Here is a 25,033-nt window from a genome sequence, read left to right as displayed (position 1 = left end):
CCAGAGACAGGGTTTCTCTGTGTAGTACATGTTGACCTTGAACTCTGAGCAATTATCTTACTTCAGCCTCCTGAGTGAGGGTGTTAGCTACCACCAGAGAAGGAATTAAGGATTCCCTTAAAATGCTCAGTCAGGCCAACACGTTGAAAATCTTGGGGTATGTAGGACCACACATCCGGGTGTCCATCTGAGACACTATCACTGGGGTACAAAATATGTAAAATTAATTAATAAAATTAATTCCCCCTTCTTACAGACGGGGGTTTTGGACACCCAGCGCACCTCACTGCTGGATCGATGAAGTGGGGCTGGGAAACAGGCCCCTCTTTCCAACTTGGACTTAATGGACAGGATCCTGAATTGAAACCCGAACGGGGCTGGGATGTAGTGAATTCCCTCAGGCTTGAGGCTACCGACTTTAGCCTGGCTTGACGTGGGCGTCTCTTCGCGCGTGCCCGAGTAGAACGCTGAGAGCCGGAGATGGTTTGGGACGCACCCGGCCGAGGGCTCCCGCCTTGCGAAGCTACGGAGCAGCGCTGGAAGCAGGGAGCAAAGTGCGCACGGCGGGGACCGGGCGGGGACCGGGCGGGGACAGCGAGGGGCGGGGAGCGCGGAGGAGGGTCGGCCCGGGAGCTGCAGGCCGGCCCGCGTGCGCTCGGCACAGGGGGCGGGTTTCCCTGCGGGCCCGAGTCGCCGCGGGGCGCCGCCGGCTAAGTGAACGCCACGGTCCCCACGGCCCGCCGGTGGCGCTGCCAGGAGGCTGTGCGGTGCGGTGCAGCCCGCAGCCTCGCCACCCCCACGGCCCTACCGAGCGACGATGAGCCCGGCTGACAGCGCCCTGAGCCTCCGCCCGGCCTCGGGGCAGCTGCACTGAGCCCGGCGCGCCGGGCCCGGTTCTCCGCGCTCACCCAGCGCTCATCTCCCCCCCCCCCCCTCGCCTAGTTCGCAGCGTCTCAGCACCCGCCGCGGCTGGCGGCCGCCGCGCCTGGGCCATGGGGCTGCCCACTCTGGAGTTCAGCGATTCGTACTTGGACAGCCCGGATTTCAGGGAGCGACTGCAGTGTCACGAGATCGAGCTGGAGAGAACCAACAAGTTCATCAAAGAGCTGCTCAAGGACGGCTCTCTGCTCATCGGGGCGCTGAGGAGTGAGTGAAGGGGTCCCCGGGTGTGCAAGGCCCCGTGGGGTGCGGGACCCTGGTTTGGAAGCTCCGGACGGAGCTTCTTTTGTTTGAATGGATTGGGGACAAAAGCTGAAGGGCTCCCCTGCTGGTGGCCAACAGTGTCTGTTATAAGTGCTTCCGATTTACTTCCCAGGCAACACCAGGAAGGGAAAGTTCCCCGGACAGTCCTCCAGAGTCAACTTTGGAGGCTTGCTGCTGGAAAGATGTTGGGGGCTTTTACTTTTTGTTTCTCCGAGGTTTCGGTGTCTGGTTGTTGTTGTTGATTTTTCTTTTTTTTAATTCTTTTTATTTGCTTGCTTGTTTTGATTTTCTTTTAAAAGTCCTGGAGAGAGCCAGGCAGGTATGGTTGGCACACGCCTGTAATCCCCGCAGTTGGGAGGCGGAGGCAGGAGGAATGCTCGGAGCTTGAAGCAAACCTGAGTAACAAATGAAATATACTATGTCAGCCAGGGCAACAGAGCGAGACTGTTTCAAAGGAAAAAAAAATCAAACCAACCTAGCAAAGAAACAAAACAAAACGACAACAACAACAAAACAGACAAACAAGCAGGCAAAACTCCTGCGGAGGAGTGGACGCAAGAGCCTGGCTTTCGGAGTTAAAAGTGAAGCTAGCGAATTTACTAATATTTCGTACAACCGTGACTTATCATTGATTTAACCTTTTAAAAATGCACGTTGCAGTTTGGCCATCGGTAAGCTGTTTGAACACCGTAGTGGCGCACCTGTGGAGCTTTCTGCGCGTATTAAATTTGGGCCTGCATCGTTTGTGTGTGGGGTTGGTCATAGCCGAGAGAGCTCAGGTCTAAGTTCAAAGTCCTGGTAGATGTCTGAACCTTGCCTCACTCCTCCTGACAGGATAGTCTTTCCTCTTTTCTCCTCCAGAACTTCCCCGATAAGGGAGCTTCCCAACTTTCTCATACCAAGACCCCAGTGAGTCACTACAGCTAAAGCTTAACCGTTGCTTTTCCCAGAACCCACTTGTGTCTTAAATGGAAGCTTGGGTAGGCTTCAGCTTCTGAAGTCCGGCTAGGGCACTCTCGGGAGCTGGAGGGACCTCTGAGTGACAAGCTGAGGGGTGCTGTCATGGCACAGGTGCAGCGCCCACTGTCAGTTAATCGGCGTTTGGGACTGCTGCGATAATGGTTATTGACTGGAGTTCGTGGAAACATGGCTTCTTTGCGGTTCTTTGAGCCATTGTCTACACAAATGTGAACTGGCTTGAAATCCTGGCTGAGGTCTTAGAACAGATCTCTGAGCTCTAGGGAGCATCCTACGCCCTCACAGAGGCGTTCCTTTCCCCAGTGTGCAGTGCTCGCTTCAGACGTGAAGTTGGAAACATTTCCTGACTCGCATATTATCTCACTGGTGATGGTACACACTTTCTTGGGATTCTTCCCTCGAGCTTTATAAAGATCATCTGTTTCTCATCCCTCCCCAGGGGATGCTCTGTCATACACACCAGAGGAAGGGTTGAGGGCGTCAAGTCCAGAAATGCCCAACCTTTTGGACTTGCCGTCTGAATATACACTACCCTGCATTCACAGCTACCCGGGATGAATGCAGGCTGAGGACTGGCCCCAGCCTGGCCGCACTGAGACCCTGCCTGGTCAAGTCGGCCTTGTGCCCTTGAACATAGAAACCTGTTCTCTTTCCAGAATGCTCTGTGATGACAGTGTATTTCTGTAACTAACACAGTTACTACTCTTTTCATTGCGGAATGCTGTATTTCTTATTAAATAATTCTCAGGACTGGTCAGATGGCTCGGTGGGTAACAGTCCTTGCTGTGGAAACCTGACCACCTGGACTAACGCTCTGGAGCCAGTGGGTGGGAGAAGGAGAGAAGTACCTCCCAGGTCACTTCAGTTAATCACAGGCATGCCAACACACACACACACACACCTGCACACCAGCATCAGCTGTCAAAGGGGGATCCTTGAAGTCTCAGGAGAGTGCTACTTTTTGCTCACCAATGCATTCTTCCCCTTGGAGGATGCCCCAGGCAGGCTACAGCTGCTGGATGCCTGCTCTCTGGAGCCACTGGGTTAAGACTACCCTGCTTGGTAGTTGGCTTGGTGCTTGCCCAGGCCCACCGAGGGAGCCCTGCTCCTCCTGTCTGGCCCGCCTGGCTCGCCTGGCTCGCCTGGCTCTTTTTTTTTTTTTTCCCCCTACTTATCTGAGGAGTTTAATAGTTGTGTCCATGATCCGTTTTAGGATTGTAACTAAATTTGTTGTTTCACTAGCAATGATTTTCTAATATAACCTTGTTTGACTAATGATACCATGTCTGGTTTCTATTCTTAACAATGTGGTAAATGTATCTTGCATGCATTCTTGTGCTGTTTGTTTGAGGCAGAGCCTTATGTGGCCCAGGCTGGCCTTGAGCTCTCTATCTTTCTGTCTACCTCAATAGTCCTGGGGTTATTGGCACATGGCAGCACACTCATTGTGCGTGCCTGCCTCAGTAAAACGACACGTCTCTTGACCCACATTTCTTTAGTTGGTTGTATGGAAGATTGCTCATAAAGTGTACCAGATAGTTTTATCATGTGGGATTTTCAGTGTTGTTGATGTTGCCTTGTATTTAGCTCAGACTGGCCTTGAACTTTAAATCCAGCTGCTTCAGCTTCCTAAGTTTTGGGATGACCGAATTATACTACCATACTGAGTTGAAACAGATTTGTTTTTTGTTTTTTTTTTTATATGTAAGAGTGTTGGCCTGCATGTATATGTGTGTGCCATAGGAATTTGCCAGAAGAAGGTGTCAGGTCCTCTGGGACTGAAATTATAGACTTGTGAGCCACCATTTGGCTGCTGGGAATCAAACTCAGGCCCTTTGGAATAGCAGCTAGTACTCTTTCTCTCTTTCCCTCTTTCTCTCTCTCTCTTTTTTAAATGAGATGAGGTTTCATTATGTTATGCAGGATAGTTTTGAGTGCCTAAGCCACACACACACACACACACACACACACACACACACACACGATACCTAACATTTTACAGACTGAATTATTGCATTCTAGTTTTGTATCCACTCTGAGGAAAAGGATGGTGGCTTAGTGTATTGATCATGACTGACTAGGGTTCAAAATCTAAGTATGATATCTGGCAACTAGCTACAAACCTTATTGCTATGATTATCTGTTTATTTTATCACACACCTTATATCTGTAACTGATATTTGACAATATTTTTGATAACAGTGACTCAAGTTTGGCTCAATATGTGTGACTCAAAGTCTCCACCCTTATCAAATATTACATTATGTGAACTTTATTCCTTTATCAGGTTCCAGCCATAAGTATCTTAAAATCACAGGTTTTACTTATTTTTTCTTTTAAAGAATTATATGTGATGAAATATTTCAGAATTATTCTGTTATATCCTTTTCTATGTACTGTTTTTTTTTTGTTTGTTTGTTTGTTTTTTGGTCAATACTTTGAGTTTAAATGTTCCATGTGAGAAAAAAAAACAAAAAAAAACCCCTGTACTTTGTTCTTGAAGGAGACTTTGCAGAAAGAGAAGCGGCGTGGTCGGAGGGAGAGAATGGAACTGAGACTATCCATGACACTTCAGCTGTTCTGACTGTAACGGAGAGCTGAATGAGGTGAAATGCGGATTAGCTTGATTCAGCCGTTCTGTGTGGATATGTCAGAATGTCATCTTATGTGCCATAAATGTGTACAGTTGGTCAGTTCTATTTGTGTAGGAGCATGTGAACACAGGCACATGGACAGGCCAAAGGAAAACCTCAGGTTTTCATTTCTCTTTGCTGACCACTTTGTTGTCCGAGTCAGGGTCTCGCACCACCTGGAATTTACCAGGTAGACAAGGCTGGTCTGGACGTTCCAGGGATCCTCTCGTTCCTGTCTCCCCAGGGCCGTGATTGGACAAACACACAGCCACAGCCAGGCTGTTTTTGTTTGTTTGTTTGGCTGGGTTTTTTTGCTGTTGTTGTTTTTATATAGGTTCTGGGAGTGGTGGTCTTCATGTGTACATGATAAGCCCTTTACTGCAGAAACCATCATCTTTCCAGCTCAGTTTTTGTCAATGAAATCAGTCAACCAATGATCCAAATACATGCAGCCTTCTGTGTCTGTGAGTTTTCTGTGTATGCAGTCAGGGAGAAGGGGGTGGGAGAAAGATAAAACTCTGTAGACAGATTTCTCTTTATCATTTTCTTAGTCGCTGTTCTATTGCTGTGAAGAGACACAGTGACCAAGGCAGCACTTAATTGGGGGCTTGCTAACAGTTTCAGAGGGCTGGTCCATGATAATCATGGCAAGAAAAAGAAAGGCGTGGTGCTGGGGTAGTAGCCAAGAGCTTTACATCCTGATCTGCAAGCATGAGAGAGATGGGGAGTGAAAGAGAGGATGGAAGAGAGAGGGAGGGAGAGAGGTAGAAAGAGAGAGAGTGAAAACCAACTTAGCATGGGCTTTTGAAACCTCAAATCTCACCCTCAGTGACGCACCTCCTCCACCAATGCCACAACTCCCAGTTCTTCCCAGACAGTTCCTCGTAACTGGGGACCAAACATTTAAACATATGAACCTATGGAGGCCATTCTCACTCTAACCACCAGAGTCATTTTCTCAAAGCAATAAAGTGCAATAGGTATTTACATTGTGTTAGGGATTGTAAGTGGTCCAGAAATGAAGTAGAGCGTTGTGGGATGTGTATGGGTGCTATGCAGATACGATGCCCTCTACACAGGTGATGTCCTTGGATTTCAGTGGCTCGGGATGTCTTGGAGCCATCCCTGTGGATACTGAAATAAGATGATCAGCAGACCTGGTGATAAGAGCCCCAGCAGCATTGATCCCTCTAGCTTGTCCTGAAGCAATGGAGCCTTCCTTTATTCTGTCTTTCCTCTCAGCAGCTCTGCAACTGGTTAGCTATTTAGTTGGCTGTTAAAAGAGTTTCCCAAACCAGTGTGTTTGTGGTTCTTTGGAAAGGAATGGTTATAGTCGAGTCTCAGATATATTCAGTTACTTCTTATGATTATTAAATATATGTGTGATGGCTAATTTTGGCTGCCAGTTTGACCAGACTCGGAAGAGGGACCCTTGGTTGAGTGGCCTGCGGGGATGTCTGTGAAGCATTTTTTCATTGGCTAACCGATGGGTCCAGCCCACTGTGGACAGGATCTTTCCTCAGAACTGTAGGAAAGGTAGCCTACTGGGAGACAGAGATTGAGTCAGTGAGCAGTGTTTCTCCATGGTTCTTGCTTCAGTCTCTGCCCTCATTTCTTCCCAGTGACAAAATGGGACCTGGAAGTGTAAGCAGAACAAATCTTTTCCTTCCCAAGTTACTTTTGCTCTTGTTGTTAGTCCCAACAATGCAAATTAGGGTACTACGGAAGCATGAAACTATTTCTGTGTATTACATTCATACTATTTTTAAAAGCAAATGAGTTTGCAATTTTAATGTAAACCGGATTAAAAAACCAACAGAAACCTTATCCACTCAAGTTAAGTGATCTAATGATGTTGTTTTGCTGAAGCTCATTTTCCCCTTACGGAGACTGTGAGAACTCTTGACGATATTTGGTTGCCACAACTCCTTCAGCACTGATGCCTCGTGGCTGGCCTTCCTTCATAGACTTAAGTCATTCACTGGACAATAACTCCAAGAAGATGGCTGGCACTTATTCCAGTGGTTGAGATGGGGCACAGGTTGATGTTGTAGACTGGGCCTAGGTAGGTAACTAGCATAGGCTAGCACAGTTCCCTGTAGGCATCGACCACTGCACATACAGGCCTCAGTGAGTTTACTGCCACCCATGGATTTGTGCTCTGGAATGCAGTAGGTGTTAAAGGTCAAACGAAACCCAGTGTGGCCGGGGGTGGGGGGGGGTGGGGGGGCGGGGTATGGTGCACACCTTTGATCCCAGCACTCGGGAGGCAGAGGCAGGTGGATATCTGTGACTTGGTCTACAAAGAGAGTCTAGGACAGCCATTGCTGCACAGAGAAACCTTGTTGAGAGAGACAGACAGAGACAGAGAGACACAGAGAGAGCGCACCCAGTGTCAGAAAACACCCTGGATTGTCTTAGAATGGAAGCTGTTACGTTGGCCTGGACCTGTCATCTTAGAGTTTGGGAGGAGCAGGCGGGAAAATGAGGAAGGACTTTATAGTTTGACTTGATAGCTTGGCTCTGCAGCAAGTCGGAGGCCATCCTAAGCTACATGAGACACTTCAAAAATAACAATGATAGCAAAAAAGAAGACCAGCTTGGCATTCAGAGGTTTTGGAGGTGCAGGGAAAGACTTAAGTAAGAAGAGGAAAGGAAGAGTTGACAGAGCTGAGAGGCCTGCCGTGCTCTGTCCTGTTCATGTAGGCATTCTCAGGAGAAGTGTTACCTGAGGCGGTTCCCGGTATCTGAACTTGCAGCTAGGCTGTCTTTAGCTGTCCAGAGTGCTGCTTCTGCGCTGTGTATTCCACGGAGGTGGTTTCACTTGTTGGACTGGGCAGCCCAGTCAAAAGTGTGAATGTGTAATTACCACAACCATTCATTTGCTCCTTAAAGTCCTCAGAGCCCTAGAGAAATGAGTAGACGCCTTTCAGATGAGCTGTAATTAATCTTAGGAGCTGGATTCAGACTGTGGTGCCTTAAGGTCGTTTCGGGGACGTGTTCCTCTGGAAGGCAATTGTACTTGTGTTAATTTCCTTTCTTTCTTTATTACGATTTATTCACTTTCTATCCTGACTGTAGCCCCCTCCATCTTCTCCTGGTCCCACCCATCCTCCCTCTTCTCCCCTATACCCCTCTCCTCATCCACTGATAGGGGAGGACCTTCTCCCCTTCTATCAGTCTTATCGGGCTGTCTGCATCATCTTCCTCTGTGGTCTGGCAAGTGGCTTCCTTAGTAAGGGGGGCATGGGCTGTCTCTGACATGAACTCAGTGGTCGGCTCTTTGATTACTTGTGTTAATTTCATTGGGTGCCCTGGTGCACACCGGAGCGGAGCTAAGCCAGCCTGGCTGACTATTCCAATCCGCCTCGTTGTGTTCCACAGGAGCTCAGGGGCTACTCTGGAATGGTGTTGGCTTCTCCTGATTTCCTTTGCAGCAGGTGGTCACTGAGACATTCTTCTGGGTTAGAAGGTCAGAAAAAATGGGTTGCAGTGGGCATAGAAGAGCACTGTGTGTGTGTGTGTGTGTGTGTGTGTGTGTGTGTGTGCAACACCTTACCAGTAAATACTGCATGCAGGGCTGGCAAGGGACCTCTGAGCATGCAGAAAATTCAGGAACCTCTAAACTCTCAGTCACTTAAAAGCTGCTTTCAGAAACATCTTTGCAATCATCATTGTTAGACTGCAGTGTTAACGGGGTAAAGGGGATATTTAGGGTTATGTAAGAAAAAAATGAAAAATTTACATTGACTATTGTTGTGGTGACAGGTATAAGTCAACTGAAGTTTTATGCATTTATATGGAAAGTGGCTAATCTTTAGCCTAGATTCCTAAGCAGAAATAAGAGATTTAAGAAATTGGAGTATTTCAATGCATCGAGTAAATATTATGCTACAATGATAGATGGATGGGAAAAGGAGAAAGGAAGTATGTTTGTGTACTTTTGTATTTCTTTCTTGAATCTTGATTCTTGGCAGAGCTCTGACTACAATGCCAGCCATCTCTGCTGCTTGAACCACAGTTCTACCCATCTTAGCTTCCAGGCAGCTGCCATGTCCCACATCCCCTCCTGCCACCTGACAGATTCAGCTCACAGCTCTGCCAGTTTTTTTGCTTTCCTTGAGTCTGCCAATCCTCTGCCCCAAATCTAATGATCCTTACAATGTGTCCCCAGGAGACCAGGCCACATCAGCTGAGAACTGCTTTTTACTGACTTCCGTTCTGAAAGATAGAGTCCAATGCCAAGTGCCTGGTCATGGAAACCCAGCTTCATCTTTCATAGCACCCAAGCTCTGAGTTACAAGTTATTTAGAAAAATAAAAAGGCATAAGAACTTAGACTCAAGGGTTTTTCTTTTCTTTATCTTTCTTAGGTAAGGATAAAGGGGTTGTAAAGACAGAGATAATAGAACAAAAGGTAGATTATTGAATCTACTCCTCAACCTAAGGCTGTTTTTTCTTATTCTCAAATAAGGTTATTTTTTAACGCATTGGTATACAATTTTGTATATTGATACAAAAATAAGTCTATTTTTGATACATTTGTATAGAGTTCAAAGTTAAGGTGTTCTCTGCTGCACATATATGTCTATTTGTTTTACTCTGGTATGAGATATTATCCCTATACCAAGTTAACTTCCAATACTTTTGAACCGTTATTACAAACTGTTTAGGTTAATTAAGTAATACAAGTTAATTTTTAGTTACTTAACTGATGGTCATGCCAGATACTAATATAATATATCACAGGAATATACATCCTAGGTATAACAGACATATTATTCTGTAGATAGATAGATTATATAAAAATAGGTAAGTCTTTAAAAAAACCTCAGAGACCTGCAGAATCTGGCATTTAAAAATGTATTTATTATTTTAAGGATTCTTTGACAGTGGGATATGTCATCTCCTGCCAGCACCCCCAGCCTACCTCAACGAAGATGTGTGCATCAAAGGTCCTCCATACTGCGATGGCTACAAATGTGACAAACCAGCCACTAGGCAAAGAAATTGCCCTTGCTTATGACAGAATCTGCCTAAAATGGGCAAGCTTAAATACAGGCCAAGTCAACTGCTGAGCTCTGCCAAGACAGGGTAAGCAGGTCCTAAGTAGTTCCTGCTTCACATATATGTCTGTCAAAGGTGCTGGGCTAAAAGGCTGAAGGTGATGCTCCAACATTTGGGTGGCTGTTCAGGCAGCAAAGTGTCTCTGTCATTTTCAAATTTTTTGGAAGCTGCTAACCTTACATCCTGTTTACTTGGGTAATTAATTTTATTCTTCTCAAGTCTCTGATGGGGTTGAAGACCACCATATAGTCATAGTTTTATAATTAGGTTAGTTACTTAGGAATTAAAAGGATGTTTAAGGTATATCTAGATAGACCTTTTTAGGTTGATGCACACAAACTCTAATAAAATAACTTAGGTACAAAAACTTAGACCCTAATAGATAAGATAAATATTTTTTCAAGATTACCGAATACATTTAGACTAAACATTATATATATATATGTCATACCTATTGGTTTTTATAATTGTTTCATAATTATTTTTACTGTATAAAAACGGCCTTTTTATTTAGGGAATTTCTGGGAGTTGGTCTGATGCTTTATATTTTGATGCTAATTACTAGCTTTCAAGATCTGGTCACTGCCCAATCTTGTGTATAAACCTGCCTAAGACATTGTTCCTGATTGGTTAATAAAGAAGGCCTGTACTTGGGCAGGGCTGAAGGACCTAGGCATGGCTAAGGTTCCTGGGCTTTGGGGACAGGAGAATCACAGGAAGGAGACAGACAGAAGGAGAGAAGGAAGGAGGATGCCAGGATGGGTTAGTGTGGAGAAGAAACCACATGGGCTCATACGCTGTGCTTCTCTGGTGACTGTGCTGAGTCTGGAAGAGTTAAAAATGTTTACTGCATGTGTGTGTTTCTTTGTATTGGATATATATTTTTTTAATTATTTATATAAAGTGCATGTGTATTTTGCTTGCATATATGTCTGTGCATTGCATCTGTACATGCCTGGTGCTCTCAGTGGCCAGAAGAGGGATCAATAGTCTATAACTGGAGTTACAGTTGGTTGCCAGCCACCTTGTGGGTTCTGGAAACTGAACCTGGGTCCTCTGGAAATGCAGCAGGGCTCTTAACTTCTGCGCCATCTCTCCAGCCCTGTACCAGATACTTGACTCTGCAGCTTATCTAATGCAATGGATGGCACTTATCTCCAGTAAAAATTTTCTTACCCCTTTCCTCTCCAGCTAATGTTGACATTAGGAAATGAATGTGTTTGTTAGATGACCAGATTTACAGAGATTGTGTCCAGCTAATATCTGAAAATGCTGAAGTCAAAGGCTGTGGTCAGACCACTTAATAGTGGGACTGATTCCAAAACTCTACAGGAAAAAAAGTCATTGAGAAAAACTTCTAGAGTACTACAGAATCTTATTCCTACAATGAGACCAGTTAGATTAGGCTTATTAGGAAATGACTCAGTTGGTAGAGGGCTTGCGCAGGATGCAGGAGACTGGGGGTAATTCAGTTCCTGTCACCACATAAACTGGTTGTGGTAGCACAGGCCTGTGTGCTTGCTCTTGGGAGGTGGAGATAGGAAGATCAGAAGTCCAAGGCTTTATAGTGAGTTTGAGAACAGCCTGGGATATATGAAACTCTCTTAAACAGGACAGAAGGAAAAAAAGAAGGAAGAAGGAAGGAATAAACAAATCAACACTAGCAATAAAGAATCTTCTGTTGGGCCAGTGGGATGGTGGAAATCATGGGTGAACGTAGCTTAATCCCCAGACTCCGCAGTGTAAGGATGGAATGGACTCCTGGAAGTTATCCTCTTGAACACCACATGGTGCACTGTGGTGTGTGTATACCTGCACTCAGCACACATAGGCTCACACACACATGTGCTACATGCAAAAGTGCTGCACACACACACCTTAAAAAATAAAAAGAATTTTTTGTTCAGCAATGACAATATAGTGTAATGACTCAGATAAGGGGTATTGCTACAAAAAGTGAAATTGTAGAACTGATTGACTTGTTGTTATAATGCTGTTTTACCATTTTGTTTGTTTGTTTGATTTTTTTTAAAGACAGGGATTCTCTGTGTAGCTTTGGCTGTCCTGGACTCACTTTGTAGACCAGGCTGGCTATGAACTCACAGAGATCTGCCTGCCTCTGCCTCCCCTAGTGCTGGGCTTACAGGCGAGCACCACTGTGCCCTGCTTGATTTTTTTTTTTTAAGACAAGGTCTCACTTTGTAGCATTTGCTAACTTTTTACATAGACCAGGCTGTCCTTAAACTCATAGTGATTACCTCCCTCTGCAACCTGAGATCTGAGGTTAAAGACGAGTGCAGTGACACCCCGCTCTCAGGGCTGATTTTCAGCTCTTTTGGAGATGCGGTCTTTAAATGGCATTCATTTTTAACAGTTTCGTTGAGGCATAAGTTAATGCTGTGAAACTTACCTTATGTGATTTTTTTTCATTCCACTATTTATATTTTATTACCCCTGGTCAGCCCTCCTGTCTCATATTTTGATAAAGTAATACTACTATTAAAATACTGCTATTTTGATAAAGTAATACTGCTCTAAAAAGTTTTTTTCCCCCTAGGTCTTTGTATAATGGTAAACTTTAAATCCCTTTTAATTTAAACTTCTATGTCAAAATGGACACACTTTAAGTACAATATACATAAATAAACCATAGTGCAGTATTCACAGCATTATAGTAAGTATTTTCATTGCATCTGGCCATCTTTCGTCAGGGTAGCCATTGTTGAAAGCCCACAGACTGAAGGTGCTATTTACGTGCAAGTAATTTAAAACAGTCCGCATACAAAATGTAAAGGGAGCCAGAGCAGGCTGCGTTCTATGTAAAGCAACATCTGCAGTCAGCTCGAGTTCACCAAGAGGAAACTGGATCATGTATCCACTACGTGATTGAGTAAGACTTTCATCTTGTGAAGAATTCCTTCTGTAAGGCCTGCGCTTGTCTGTCTTTCTGAAATTGAGTATGTGATGTGCGCACTGTGATGAGGAGTTTAGGAAGCGCTGATGTGCTGGGGTGCTGGGGTGCAGCCACAGCCTTTGCTGGACGGTCCTGAAAATAAGAAGCAGCCGTTCACAGCCTCTAGAGCTCACACACTCAGACTGCTGGTTTTCATATGGCCGCCAGCTGACGTCAGAACCTGCATAGCTCTCTTTCATGGTTTTGTTTTTAGATAGATGTATTCATTTATTTTATGTGTGGTGTTTTGCCTGCGTGTATACTTCTGCACCCAATGACTACTGAATCTGAGGTGCTTGTGGCAGCACCCGCCTGTATCACACCTTGGTTCTGAACACATGGTCCCGAAACAGCATGGAATGCTGCCCTCGTGCAGGACATACCAAGGACCACAACTTGAAGCACCTCAGCTCGGATTCCATACAGCCCCATGCTAGGAGTTATAGACCTTTTTCCTCTGTTCTTATAGAAACATAATGGCTTAATTATTGAAAAGACTAATTGTTAATATTCCCTCACCATCATTTTTCAGACTGAGTAACATTAGTACATATGTGGAATCCCTAGAGTTAAAATGTTGGTTTTTGAAAGTTGCTGTTTAGGCTGGAGAGGGGAGCAGTGGTAAAGAGCAGATCCTGCTCTTCTGAGGATTTGAGTTCAGTTCCAAGCACCCATGCTAGGTAGCTCCCAACTGCTTGTAACTCTTTAGCTCCAGCAGATCCAAAGTCGGCTTTCGTGGGTACCACACATACACGAGGCAGACACCCACACATATGCAGAGAGACACACACACACATACACACTTAACAGACACACATAGACCCCCACAGACAAACACACTTAAAAAGAATACAAATAAATCTCCAACTAAAGAGATGAGAGAACTTTCAGCTGTTTTAATAACTGTAGCATCCCTGTGCATTGGCTGTGATATGCTGTGTGTACTTTAGGAAGTGGGCCCAAGCTACATAATTGTATTTATTTAGAGTTGAAAATAATTAGAAATGGCAAGCAAATGCTATAAAAGTTCACTAAATTCATTACTTACCCATTGGACATAAACTTTTTGATCTAAATTTGAGAGAAAAAATAAGATACAGAATTACACAAGACAAAATATGCCCATGAAAACACAATGAAATATACTGAAAAGAAATGCTGTGTGTAAATATATGGGGGCAGAGTGGATGGGAGTTGGTGTTATCAGGGAGATACCGGTCTTGTCCCCTTGTAGGAAGTTAGGGAGACCTATTGGGAGGCTGAGGCTGGAGTTAGGAACTGCTCATCACCTCTCTGTCAAGGCCAGTGCACGTGTGTGTGTGTGTGTGTGTGTGTGTGTGTGTGTGTGTGTGAGGGCCACATGAACTTCAAAGCTCCAGCACATAACTGTGAGTCAGTCAGGGAAAAACAGGGGAAAAAAACACACAGTTTTTCAGTCTTCACTCTTTAATTTCTTTGTTTCTAAATCATGAAAGATTCTCTGTAGGTTATTTGCTGGCAACTTTCATTTGGAATCTTGACGAACCTTAACTTTTTTGCCTTTTCACCTCCAATTTCTGGTTATCTAGTTTGCTTTTTCTATGTGTCCAGTTCTGTCTGGGCAATGCTTTTTGTCCTTTCGAAATATCATCAAGGCAATCCTAAAAATACGTATCCAGGTCTGGTCTGTTTTACTTGGCTGTGGTAAGCATACACTTTTTATAGTCCAATTAATTATCCCAGGTGTTCCATGAAAATATAACCAGTGTCCCTAATGAGGGCTCTTCTGAGCTGCAGGTTGGGGTTTTAGTCATGTTGAGAATATAGTTCTGGCAATGATTCCAGCACGAAACCTATGGTGAGGTTAATTTATTTTGTAAGTCTTTAGGTCCGGAAAGGATTCCAGTTTCTGTGGAAACTCCTCAGAGGAAGACCTGACATTATCTTGAGATGACATTGCTCATGCAGATGAATCACAGGTGACTTGGGAAAGTGACTCTCTGGGATCAGTAACTAGTTTGTACTGTCTGCTAAGAGTTGCCTTCAGCTTGCTGCTGAGGGAGTAGCCCTTGACCTGATGCCTGTGATCAGCCTCTGGTGAATTTGTAACTCTCTGAGGCAGCCTGCTGGTTTGGGTTTGGGATAGCTTGCTACACAGATACATTCTGATGAAGTCCAGTCATTTATTATATCGTTATTGGCCAGCATGGTAATCAGTTGTTTTTTTTTTTTTAATCACTGACAAAATACTTCAGGAGATTAGCTCAGCAGAAGAGAACATTAATTTTGGCTCATAGTTCAGAGGTGCATCTTTGGCTCATGGTGTCAGTCTAGACTTGGTTGCTCTGATAATCTCAGGTTAGACCACTGAGGTGAGAAGTAACTAAACGGTGTGAAAAAAACTGTTTGGCACCTGACAGCTGGAGAACAGAGAGGGGGGTAGGGGATAAGGGGCCAGGGTCCCTATAGTTCCTCCGTTTATGCTGCAGTAACTGCATCTCTCAAGGTTTTATCACACTGGGATGAAAGTTAATTTGCTCTTTCTTTAATTTCCATTGTACATCCCTTGGAAATTTTAAGGAATTTTGCAAAGAGGAATCTGGTACAATAAAATGTTCGTTCTTTCTTAGCTCTACTTCAGGGGATCTGAAAAAATTTTTCCCTTGGAAGCACCACTGTCTTGCCTGTGCCCAGCTTCACTGACTTCTGTTTACTTAGGAAACCCATGTGTTTGTGTTATTCATGTGGCTTGAATTTCATCCTATTTATTAATCATCTTTCTAACCAAATTATTATACCACCGGTATCTTCTGCTCTTTTTTTTTAATAAAAAAAAATAAATAACTTAGGGCAAGAATTTTGGACTTGGCCTTGTGTGACCCTCTGTGCAGATATGGTTTTCTAATATGATTTCAACATCCTGACTTACTTTCTGCTATTTAAATCAGGAGTAAATGTAGTGGGAAGAATGATGCAAAGATTTCTGTTTTTGTGAAATAGAATCTTTTTACCAGATCTTGCAAATGGTCTTGAGATGATGAAACAATTTGTTCAAAAGGGAGTTAAAAATCTACACACCTGTAAATTCATTTCTTATGTGGCCCAAGGTAGAAAGATTATGGTTAGTGACATTTTATAGTCCTGCTTCTGCTAAACTTTACTGAAACATTTGAGAGGATTAACAGTGAATTCAACTCTTAAAGTCACTTTAATGTCAAGCCAATGTGTGTGTGAATAGGTTAGTGCTGAGACAATCAGTTTCATCCAAAGTAGCCATTCCCACTCACTCCATCTTCCACACTTGAAAGATTGTTTCATTTTCCTTCTACTTCTGTTAGGAAATGAATTTCTTAAGTTCTAGGTGAAGGGGCTCTAGTTAGCCTGAGTACTGCAAGCATGGCTCTAGCAGGCTTTGCCCTTCCTCTAGTGTCTTTGTCTTCCTAAAAACAACAACAACAACAAACAAACAACAACAAAACAGTTCAATTACATTCCTAAGGCTAGCAAGTACCTCTTTATGAGATGACTTCAAAAGTCCAGCTATCAAAATATTGAAGTCCAGCGATTAAAAGCCCCTTGTGGCTCACCTAATTAACATGCCCAATCAGAATTAAATACCTTATTCTAACACAGTATTTCCTCCTTTGCCTTTATAAAACAACATTTGCCTATGAACCATGTTTGTCTCCTCTCTATCCAGAGGTTGTCTTTTGATACCCTCCTCCAGGACAAATACCCTTCTCCCTTGTTCCTTTCCCCTTTTCACTGGTCCTCTGTCTCCTGACTTACTCCTTGTGCTTTGTCACTCTGGGGCAAATAAATATTTTTTTTGTGATGAAAACTTGGTCTTGGGGTGTCTTGTGCTGAACACTGGTCCTTTCAGCACTGTGGAGGGCTTTTTAGATTTATATTAATCATAAAGTTAGATTTAGATCCAGGTACATCATCTTAGCTCTTCTCTCCAGTTAGGAAGTGTGGGAGTGAGGAACTTTGGTTTTTCTGAACTCGACTATGGAGGTCTAGAAGAACAGTTAGGACACAGTGGAAGTCAGTGCCTGTGTGGGAAAATCTCCTTTTCTCTTTGTTCCTTGTTTTCCTGGGTAAGAACTGTCCAGTGCAGGTGAGGCTTTGTCTTGGAATGTCATGCAGTAGAGTAGCACAGAGAAGCTAGTTGCCCTTTGGGTAGAAAACCTATGGTGGAGTGTTTCTATGTTAACCCAAGTGTAAACAGAAACAGCCTTCTGTTCTGGGCAGCTACTTGAGGCTGCAGGCCAGATTGCAAATCTCAGGTTCCCTGGCCCCTTCCCGCCTTCCCAGAATAAGAAAGGTGCCTTGCATATGTTGTTTTCAGAGTAACTTTCCTCTCTCTAGACTTATACTCTGGCATGCTCTGCTAGAGCTAGGAACCTAGCTGGAAGGTGTTTTGGGTGTTCTCCAGAGACTGAAAACTGGTACTTGATTTTCAGGGAGTGTACCCAGGCAAGGCATTGTGTACCACCAGGGACTTAAGAGAAGCTCTGGAAGCAACCATTCTTAATTTAATTTATTATTTTTTAATCAATTACACTTTATTCAATTTGTATCCCAGCTGTAGCCCCCTCCCTCATCTCCTCCCAATCCCACCCTCCCTACTTCCCATGCCTCTCCCCAAGTCCACTGAGAGAGGAGGTCCTCCTTTCCTTCCCTCTGACCATAGCCTATCAGGTCTCATCAGGACTGGCTGCATTGTCTTCCCTGTGGCCTGGTAAGGCTGCTCCCCACCTCAGGGGGAGGTGATTAAAGAGCCAGCCACTGAGTTCATGTCAGAGACAGTCTCTGTTCCCATTATTAGGGAACCCACTTGGACACTGAGCTGCCATGGGCTACATTTGTGTAGGAGTTCTAGGTTATCTCCATGAAGGGTCCTTGGTTGGAGTATCTGTCTCAGAAAAGACCCCTGTGCCCAGACTTTTTGGTTCTTTTGCTTTCCTTGTGGAGCTCCTGTCCCCTCCAAGTCTTACTAACACCCCCTTCTTTCATAAGATTCCCTGCACTCTGCCCAAAATTTGGCTATGAGTCTCAGCATCTGCTTTGATATCCTGCTGGGTAGAGTCTTTCAGAGGCCCTGTGTGGTAGGCTCCTGTCCTGTTCCCTGTTTTCTTCCTCTTCCTATTGTCTGTCCAGTTTGCTTTTCTGTGTAAGGATTGATCATCTTACCCAGGGTCCTCCTTGCTTACCTTGTTTAGGTGTACAAATTTTAGTATGTTTATCCTATATTATGTGTCTAATATCCATTTATAAGTGAGTATATACCAAGTGTGTCTTTTTGCTTTGGGATAACTCACTCAAGATGATCTTTTCTATTTCCCACCATTTGCCTGCAAATTTCATGATTTCCTTGTTTTTAATTGTTAGTAGTATTCCATTGTGTAAATGTACCACAATTTCTGTATCCATTCCTGTTGAGGGACATCTGGGTTGTTTCCAGATTCTGGCTATTATGAATAAAGCTCCTATGAACATGGTTGAGCAAATGTAGAAATGCTCAACATCCTTAGTCATCAGGGAAATGCAAATCAAAATGACCCTGAGATTTCATCTTACACCCATCAGAATGGCTAAGATCAAAAACTCAAGTGACTACACATGCTGGAGAGGATGTGGAGAAAGGGGATGCCTCCTCCATTGTTGACAGGAATGTAAACTTGTAAAACCACTTAGGAAATCAGTCTGGTGCTTTTGCAGACAATTAGGAATAGTGCTGCCTCAAGATACAGCTATACCATTTTGGATATATAGGCATATCCAAAATATACTCAAGTATACAACAAGGACATTTGCTTTTTTTTTAAATAGAGAGATTAGAACTGAGTTTAGGTGGTGGAGACATCACCATATCAACTGTAGTGACCCTGTCTTTGAGCGTGACATCCTCTGTGGTTTGGGAGGATGCTCTGTCCTTGCAAGGCAGCATGAGTCAAACACTGAATTACCTTCATGATGAGCTAATAGGATGTGAGGGGAGACCTGGAAGAGGGGAGACCAAATGTCACTGACGTTTGGCCTAAAGTACGTAGCTAACTCCCATGTCTGATTTCACTGATGCTTCTGCCCTTGGCTGTGCTGGGTTCAAGCATGGCCTGAAGTCATTTCATGCTGAATAGGGCCTTGCCCGGCAACGTGACACCAGTACAGAGCCAGTGCAGACCTGATATAGTTCATTGTGCAGAATGTTTTCAGCTCTGATAATTAGATACCAGAATTTGGTTATGAGTAAATGCAATAATAAATGAGCAGGTTCTGGGTGAAACAAAGGCAAAGCAGTTAATGAAGACGGTGGTGTCAGTATTTACGATAGTAAATTGCTAGGAACTTCTAGGTAGCAAAGTTGCCAGTTGTGGATTCTGAAGTGGAACTGGAGTTGTGTTTTGTGGTCATGTATCTTTGGGGTAAAACATGCTTCCTTAGAAGGAATATATGATTAGAAAGTGTATTCTAAAAATGTACTAAAAGATAGAAATTTAGCAAATGCTTTTATGAGTGTGGATTGCTTTATTGATTTACTTATTTTTGTAAATAAGTCTTTAAGAAAGAAGGAAAGGACTCCTCTCCTCTTATTCCTTTTAAATTGTCCAAAGGTTATTTTGGTAACATATATGCTGTGGGAAGGAAGAAAAAAAAAAAAAAAAGCAAAGGCAGAGAGTATTGGTTCAGAGTCCAGGTCTGAAGGAGGTCCTGGGGGAACATTCCTTTTGAGGTTCATAAAGCTGCAGTATTAAGTATTCATGGGAGTGTCATTAGCCTAGGTAACAGCAGCCTGATCAATGCTGCTAGCCATTCATCAGCTGAGGATGGATCTGGGCTGTGCAGAAAACATGGTCAAGACAGAAACCATGGAGAAGCCATGTTTGTTTTTTGTTTTTGTTTTTTTTTTTTTTTTCCATGTGGGGAAGAGATGTCAGCTGGAACTTACTGTCTATCTTACGCTTTACAAGAACTGTCCTAGGTGATGTTTTTGGCATCCTGAGTTCCCCCTTGTGTCAGGTGTTTCAGAGGTTCCAAGCTCTATTTGATCCCAAAAGGTTGTTAAAGTGAGCTTAGTAAGTCAATTTAATGTTATGGAAAAATAGAAAATAATAAGATACTGACTGTGTGAAGGAAATTACTGTTTAATAAAACTTGACTGGTTTTGAGAATGTATAAGTATGGTAGTGGGTTAGAAGATGTGTTTCTTTTCTAAAAGTACTTCTTACATTCATTGTGTGTTTGTGTGTGTGTGTGTGTGTGTGTGTGTGTGTTTTCTCTCCATTCAGCACATGGACTAGAGTTGACTAGCCTGCATGAGGTAAAAGCTGCTTAACTCACAAAGCTGGGGAGGTCTCCCTGTTGCTGGGAAGTGTGCTTTGCACCCCACAGACATTGTAGAGTCATGGCCCTCGCGGTGACTGTCACATCTCATGGGCCTATGAGGCTCTTGTTAAGTCCCTGTGAACAATCTAGAAGGCATTTTGAGCCTTCATCCTGAAAGTGACATGAAGGTCAAGACAGCTTATTCACCTCTGTTCGAAAGCAGACATTTTCTCCTTAATCGTATACCTCTGAAATCAGCCATGCCTTATTAATCTACTCCACTAAGAATTTCAGCGTTTTGGGGAGATGTGGATTGGCTGTTAGAAAAAAGGGCAGTTGAGTGAGTTTGAAACAGAGCACAAAGGTTGTCATTTTGTTTTTAAGATGATAATATGTAAATTCAACCAAAATGTCAACTACTAAAAAGTGGAGAAATTGAAGTTATATATGGGTTAAGAATTTTAAAATGTGTTGCAAATGAGAAATCAAAATGAGTCCCTGAAGAACAAGAATTGGATTAAACTAGAATCATCTAATTTACCCTGCCATAGGGTGGATAGTAATTTCTCAGTCTTTAGGACCTTTATAAATACTGACTGTATTGTTCAACAATAAAAAGGCGAATGGTACTCTGAAAATAGGCTCAACTAAGAGCACATTTGCTGTCCTTCAAGAGCCCCAGGATTCACTAGGCAGCAGTCATGTCAGTGGCTCATATCTGCCTGTAGCTCCAGCTCTGGAAAGTCCAATGGTCCTTTGTGGTCTTGGCTCGTTCTGCAGACACATGTGTACTCACATGTAGAAACACAGACATAAGTAAAAATAAATCTGAAAATAGTGTGAACTAGAGAGGTAGCTCAGTTCATAGAATGCTTGCCTGGCATGCCCAGGGCTCTGGATTCAATGTCAGGCACCACATAAAACTGGATATGGTGGGCCATGCTGTACCTAGCTCTCTGCAGGTGGGAGCAAGAAGATCAGAAATTTAAGGTTTGACCATATAGGGACTTAGACGCCACCCAGAGTACAGCAGATCTTGTCTCAAAAAGCCATAGTCAAATAAACAAAAAGTGAATTAATACTGGAACACTGTGTTGAACAAAATGTCATGTAAATTAAACATATTAGCCATGTGTATTGTGAATTTTCTGTTCTGTGCAAAGCAACTTATGAGAGAAAAGGTCTTCAGAAGTTTAGTTTCAGGCACAGGGAGAGGAGGGCACAGTCCATCCTGGTCTGGAAGGAAAGGAGCAGAAGCCTGAGCCCTTCCAGACAGGTCGCAGGGAGATCACATTTCACACGTGCAGGAAACAGATGGAGAGAACAGGAAGTGGGGCCAGGCTACAAAATCTCAGAGCCCACCGCCAATGGCATGCTGACACCAGCAAGGCGTACCACAGAAAGTTTCTGCGACCTTCACAGCCAGAGCTATCATGGGGCGGGAAGGATACTCACATAAATGAGCCTGTGTGGAGTGGGTCTCCTCTGAAGCCCCAGCCCATGTGCTTTATGTAAAGTACTTGTTTTAAAGAGTTCTGTACTGGATGGATCCTTTTTCATTAAGGCTTAAACTGTTTAGTGAGTGGCATTTGAGATCGCAGAAGTAGAGGGAAGAACTTCTGGACAGCTAGCTCATGGTTTACGTGATTTACTAAAAACAATGATTACCTGATAGAGAGACAGACAAAACAAAACAAAAACAACAACAACAACAACAACAACAACAACAAAAACCCGCACATGACTGAAAAGACCCTGGAAAGACCCATGGGCTAGTTCAACCAGCAAGAATGACACTGGTGCCCGGTGACCAGAAACATTTCAGGGAATGTCTAAATGACTTTTTCCCCTTCTTTTTCTTTCTTCACCACTAGATATTCTTTTCTTTTGGCTGAAATACTTGTCATGTGCAATGTTGTCAGAAAACAGTTACACATGCTTTGCACATAGATATAGATTTGATGTAGATTAAGACTGTGGCTGAAACATGTGTCGCTTCAAGCTCTGTGGGAAATTTTGGCTGTCATAATTATTTAGCATTGGTCTCTGTGGCAATAGCAGAAAAATGTGAGGTGAACAAACTGATGGATTCAGAAGAACGAAGAGATCAGGTCTAATGGAAGCCCGCAACTGGCCTTCCCTGGGTCACATTCTGGCACTCTGCTTGTGTGTCTGCCTGTGTTATGCTGGGAGCTCAGATCTGTGCTGCATACATGATCCTGCCACCTCTCCTCCCTCTTTTTATCTGTCCCTCTCTGTCTGTCTCTGTCTCTGTTTCTCTGTCTCTCTGTGTGTGTCTCTCTGTCTCTCTCCATCTCTCTGTCTCTGTCTCTGTCTCTGTCTCTCTCTCTCTCTCTCTCTCTCTCTCTCTCTCTCTGTATGTGTTCTCCTAGGCTCACAGTGATAGGTGGTGAATTTGCTCCACCAGCATTCACTATCCTGTGGATTTTACACATCTTGAATCTGTTATTGAGCATAAAAGAACAGTGCAGCCATTTCACATTCACAGAGACAAGCACTTGGAAAGAGAGGAGGACCAGAGAAAGCTTATCAGAGAAGCTATTTATCACGTCTCAATTCCAGGCAGTGTCCTTCCAAATTCCTGCTGTCGGCTGAGTCACTGTACCCAGTACCCGATCGGACTGCTGCTGGAGCCAGAGTTTGGAACCTCAGCCGTCATTGCTTTAGCGGGGGATCATTGTTCCTCCCTGTAGCTCTTGTCTGGGAGGTGGCAGCCACAGAGAGCGTGCTGGAATTCTGAGCAGAAGTGGGCTCCTTGTGTTTTGGCTGTGGCAGACTGTATAGTCTGTGTTTTTCTCACCTGGAATCTCACTGGTACAGGAGGCAAACCATGAGGACTGTCCACACAGGAGAGTGGTTTGTGTAGATGAAGTGGAAAATTTCAGTATGTCCCTCCTTAATTCCATTCTTCAAGCTTCCATTGGCTTCTCAGAAACTATATATGATTTGACAGAATTAAAATAAATTGGAGATGTAAGGTGGAGCCCAGGAGACTCCAAGGATGGGTTTTTTCCATGTAGTTATTCTTATAACACTAGGAAAAAGTGGGAAGAGAATTCATACAGATGGCTGCTCTGATGGTGGGAAGATAATTATTTTCGTTCTGTTTTCCAAACTTTCTCTAACATTTCAGTACTGTTTATGCAATAATGATAATTCTTAGTAATAACAGAACTGTTTTTCTCATGGGGAATACAAACTTTCCAAGAGGAAAATTCCAGCTTTGTAACACTAACATGGTTAAATTCAAAATCTAAAGGAATGTTTAGAAAATGGTAAACAAAAAACAAAACAAAACAAAATCTTCACAGATCTAAAATGACTTGCACCACAGCTGAGGAGGTATTGACGGTGGGGGAGGGGAGCCCGCTTCTTTAGGGAGAGCTGACCTTGCTTCAGTGGGCTGCCCCACAGCCAAGCCTGTATGAGCAGCGCAAAATGAATTCAGTGAGGTATGCAAAAGAAAAAGAACATGACGTTAAGGGTGGGGTGTGAATCTACGAGGGGTTAAGGGACGAAATTAGTGTAAATATTATCGAAATACATAGTATGCCTATAATAAATCCTCAGAGGATTAAAAAATATATAAAAGAGAAAAAATCTTTAATGACTTCTGATATAAACTTTATGTAACTTTGTTGTTTAAGGTACTGCTTTTTTGAAAGCTTATTACTGATTAATTGTGCTTATTTCACATGTAAGCTTTTAACAATTTAAAATATAAATGTACACGGATCTTTCAGTTATTCTTTTCTTACAGTGTTTTACTGTGAACATTTTGAGAATATTCAAAACTTTTACAATTACAATGTACTACTATATACAAGCTGAGGTTCTATTGTTATATAGCTTTTTAAAAAGTTTTACTAAATTGAGTCAATGCCACAGTTTCAATGTAACCTCCTTTCCCCCTCCTCTTCATACATTTAAGTTTCTTCTGTTAAAATGTTGCATTAGCTATAGTTCATTTGTTAAAATGAGGAAGTCAATTTATAGATTTCTACTAAGGAAAGTCTGTAGGTTTCATTCTGTCCCCTCTGTGTTTTAGAGTGTCCCGAGTCTGTCATACTTCAGAGGATGGTTTCATAATTCTTCATGTTCCTGAGTGCCACGGACTTAGAACCATACGATCTGTAGGCTTTCTCCATTGGTCTCTTACTCAGTCGTATTCATTTGTGATGTAGTAGCTCTTTTAGTGTTAAACAACCCTCTGCTCTCTGTATGCATGCCGATTAGTGTGTCCAGTTTGTCTTCTTACTTACCTGTTACATCTTGGTTACTCACATGTTTTGCCTCTTACCAGAAAAGCTACAATGAAGATTTGCCTGCAAGTCTTTTCTTTGGCCTCCTGATGGGGTTCAGTGCATTGACTGATTTTTAATGATTTAATATTTTAGAATATATTTATTTAATGTGTATATGTGTTTGTCAGTGTGTGTGTGTGTACACTGTGCATGCTGATGCCTATGGAGGCCCAGAACCCCTGGAACTGGGGTTTTATGGATGATTGTGAGCTGCCTCATGTTCACTGTTGAAGGTATTTTTATTTACTAACCCAAAACAAACTAAACACCAGTTAACTTTATGTCCCTCTTCTGCTTCCTTCAGTAATTCTACAAACTTTCTGCATTTGTCCAACCATTAGCTCCAGGTTAACCTTAACAACAGTAACAAGGAAATTATCTTTAGTTGCTCATTAAAAGAGTGTGTTAGCCAGAGAATACTATTGTTCCTTTTACACGAGTTACATTCAGTAAATTATTAAGTGTAATGGTTAACATTTATTCATGCATATGTAAATTGTATGTTGCCAAAAGAATTCCAGACATCAAAAAAAAAAAAAAATCCGTCTGGTAGTGACTTGGGCCTGT

The 25,033-nt window shown here is 43.1% G+C and overlaps 1 protein-coding gene across 2 annotated transcripts in view; it reads left to right on the top strand.

Annotated features, from left to right (window-relative positions):
- Nucleotides 1–536: 536 nt before the first annotated feature.
- The window catches only part of Arhgap42 (Rho GTPase activating protein 42), a 218,773-nt gene continuing 194,276 nt past the window's right edge, over nucleotides 537–25,033 (top strand). Inside the window, exons 1-2 of one of the 2 annotated variants that reach the window (XM_021643311.2) lie at nucleotides 537–554; nucleotides 943–1,146. In XM_021643311.2, the coding sequence (XP_021498986.1) occupies nucleotides 993–1,146 (154 nt within the window). In that variant the 5' untranslated portion in view covers nucleotides 537–554; nucleotides 943–992. Of the gene's footprint in view, nucleotides 555–679; nucleotides 1,147–25,033 lie in introns of those variants that run through there. The other variant, XM_060369291.1, reaches the window with a different exon arrangement.

The sequence above is a fragment of the Meriones unguiculatus genome, chromosome 1 (genome assembly GCF_030254825.1).
Source record: "Meriones unguiculatus strain TT.TT164.6M chromosome 1, Bangor_MerUng_6.1, whole genome shotgun sequence".
NCBI classification, from domain to species: Eukaryota; Metazoa; Chordata; class Mammalia; order Rodentia; family Muridae; genus Meriones; species Meriones unguiculatus.
This window is presented reverse-complemented; position numbering and strand designations above follow the sequence as displayed.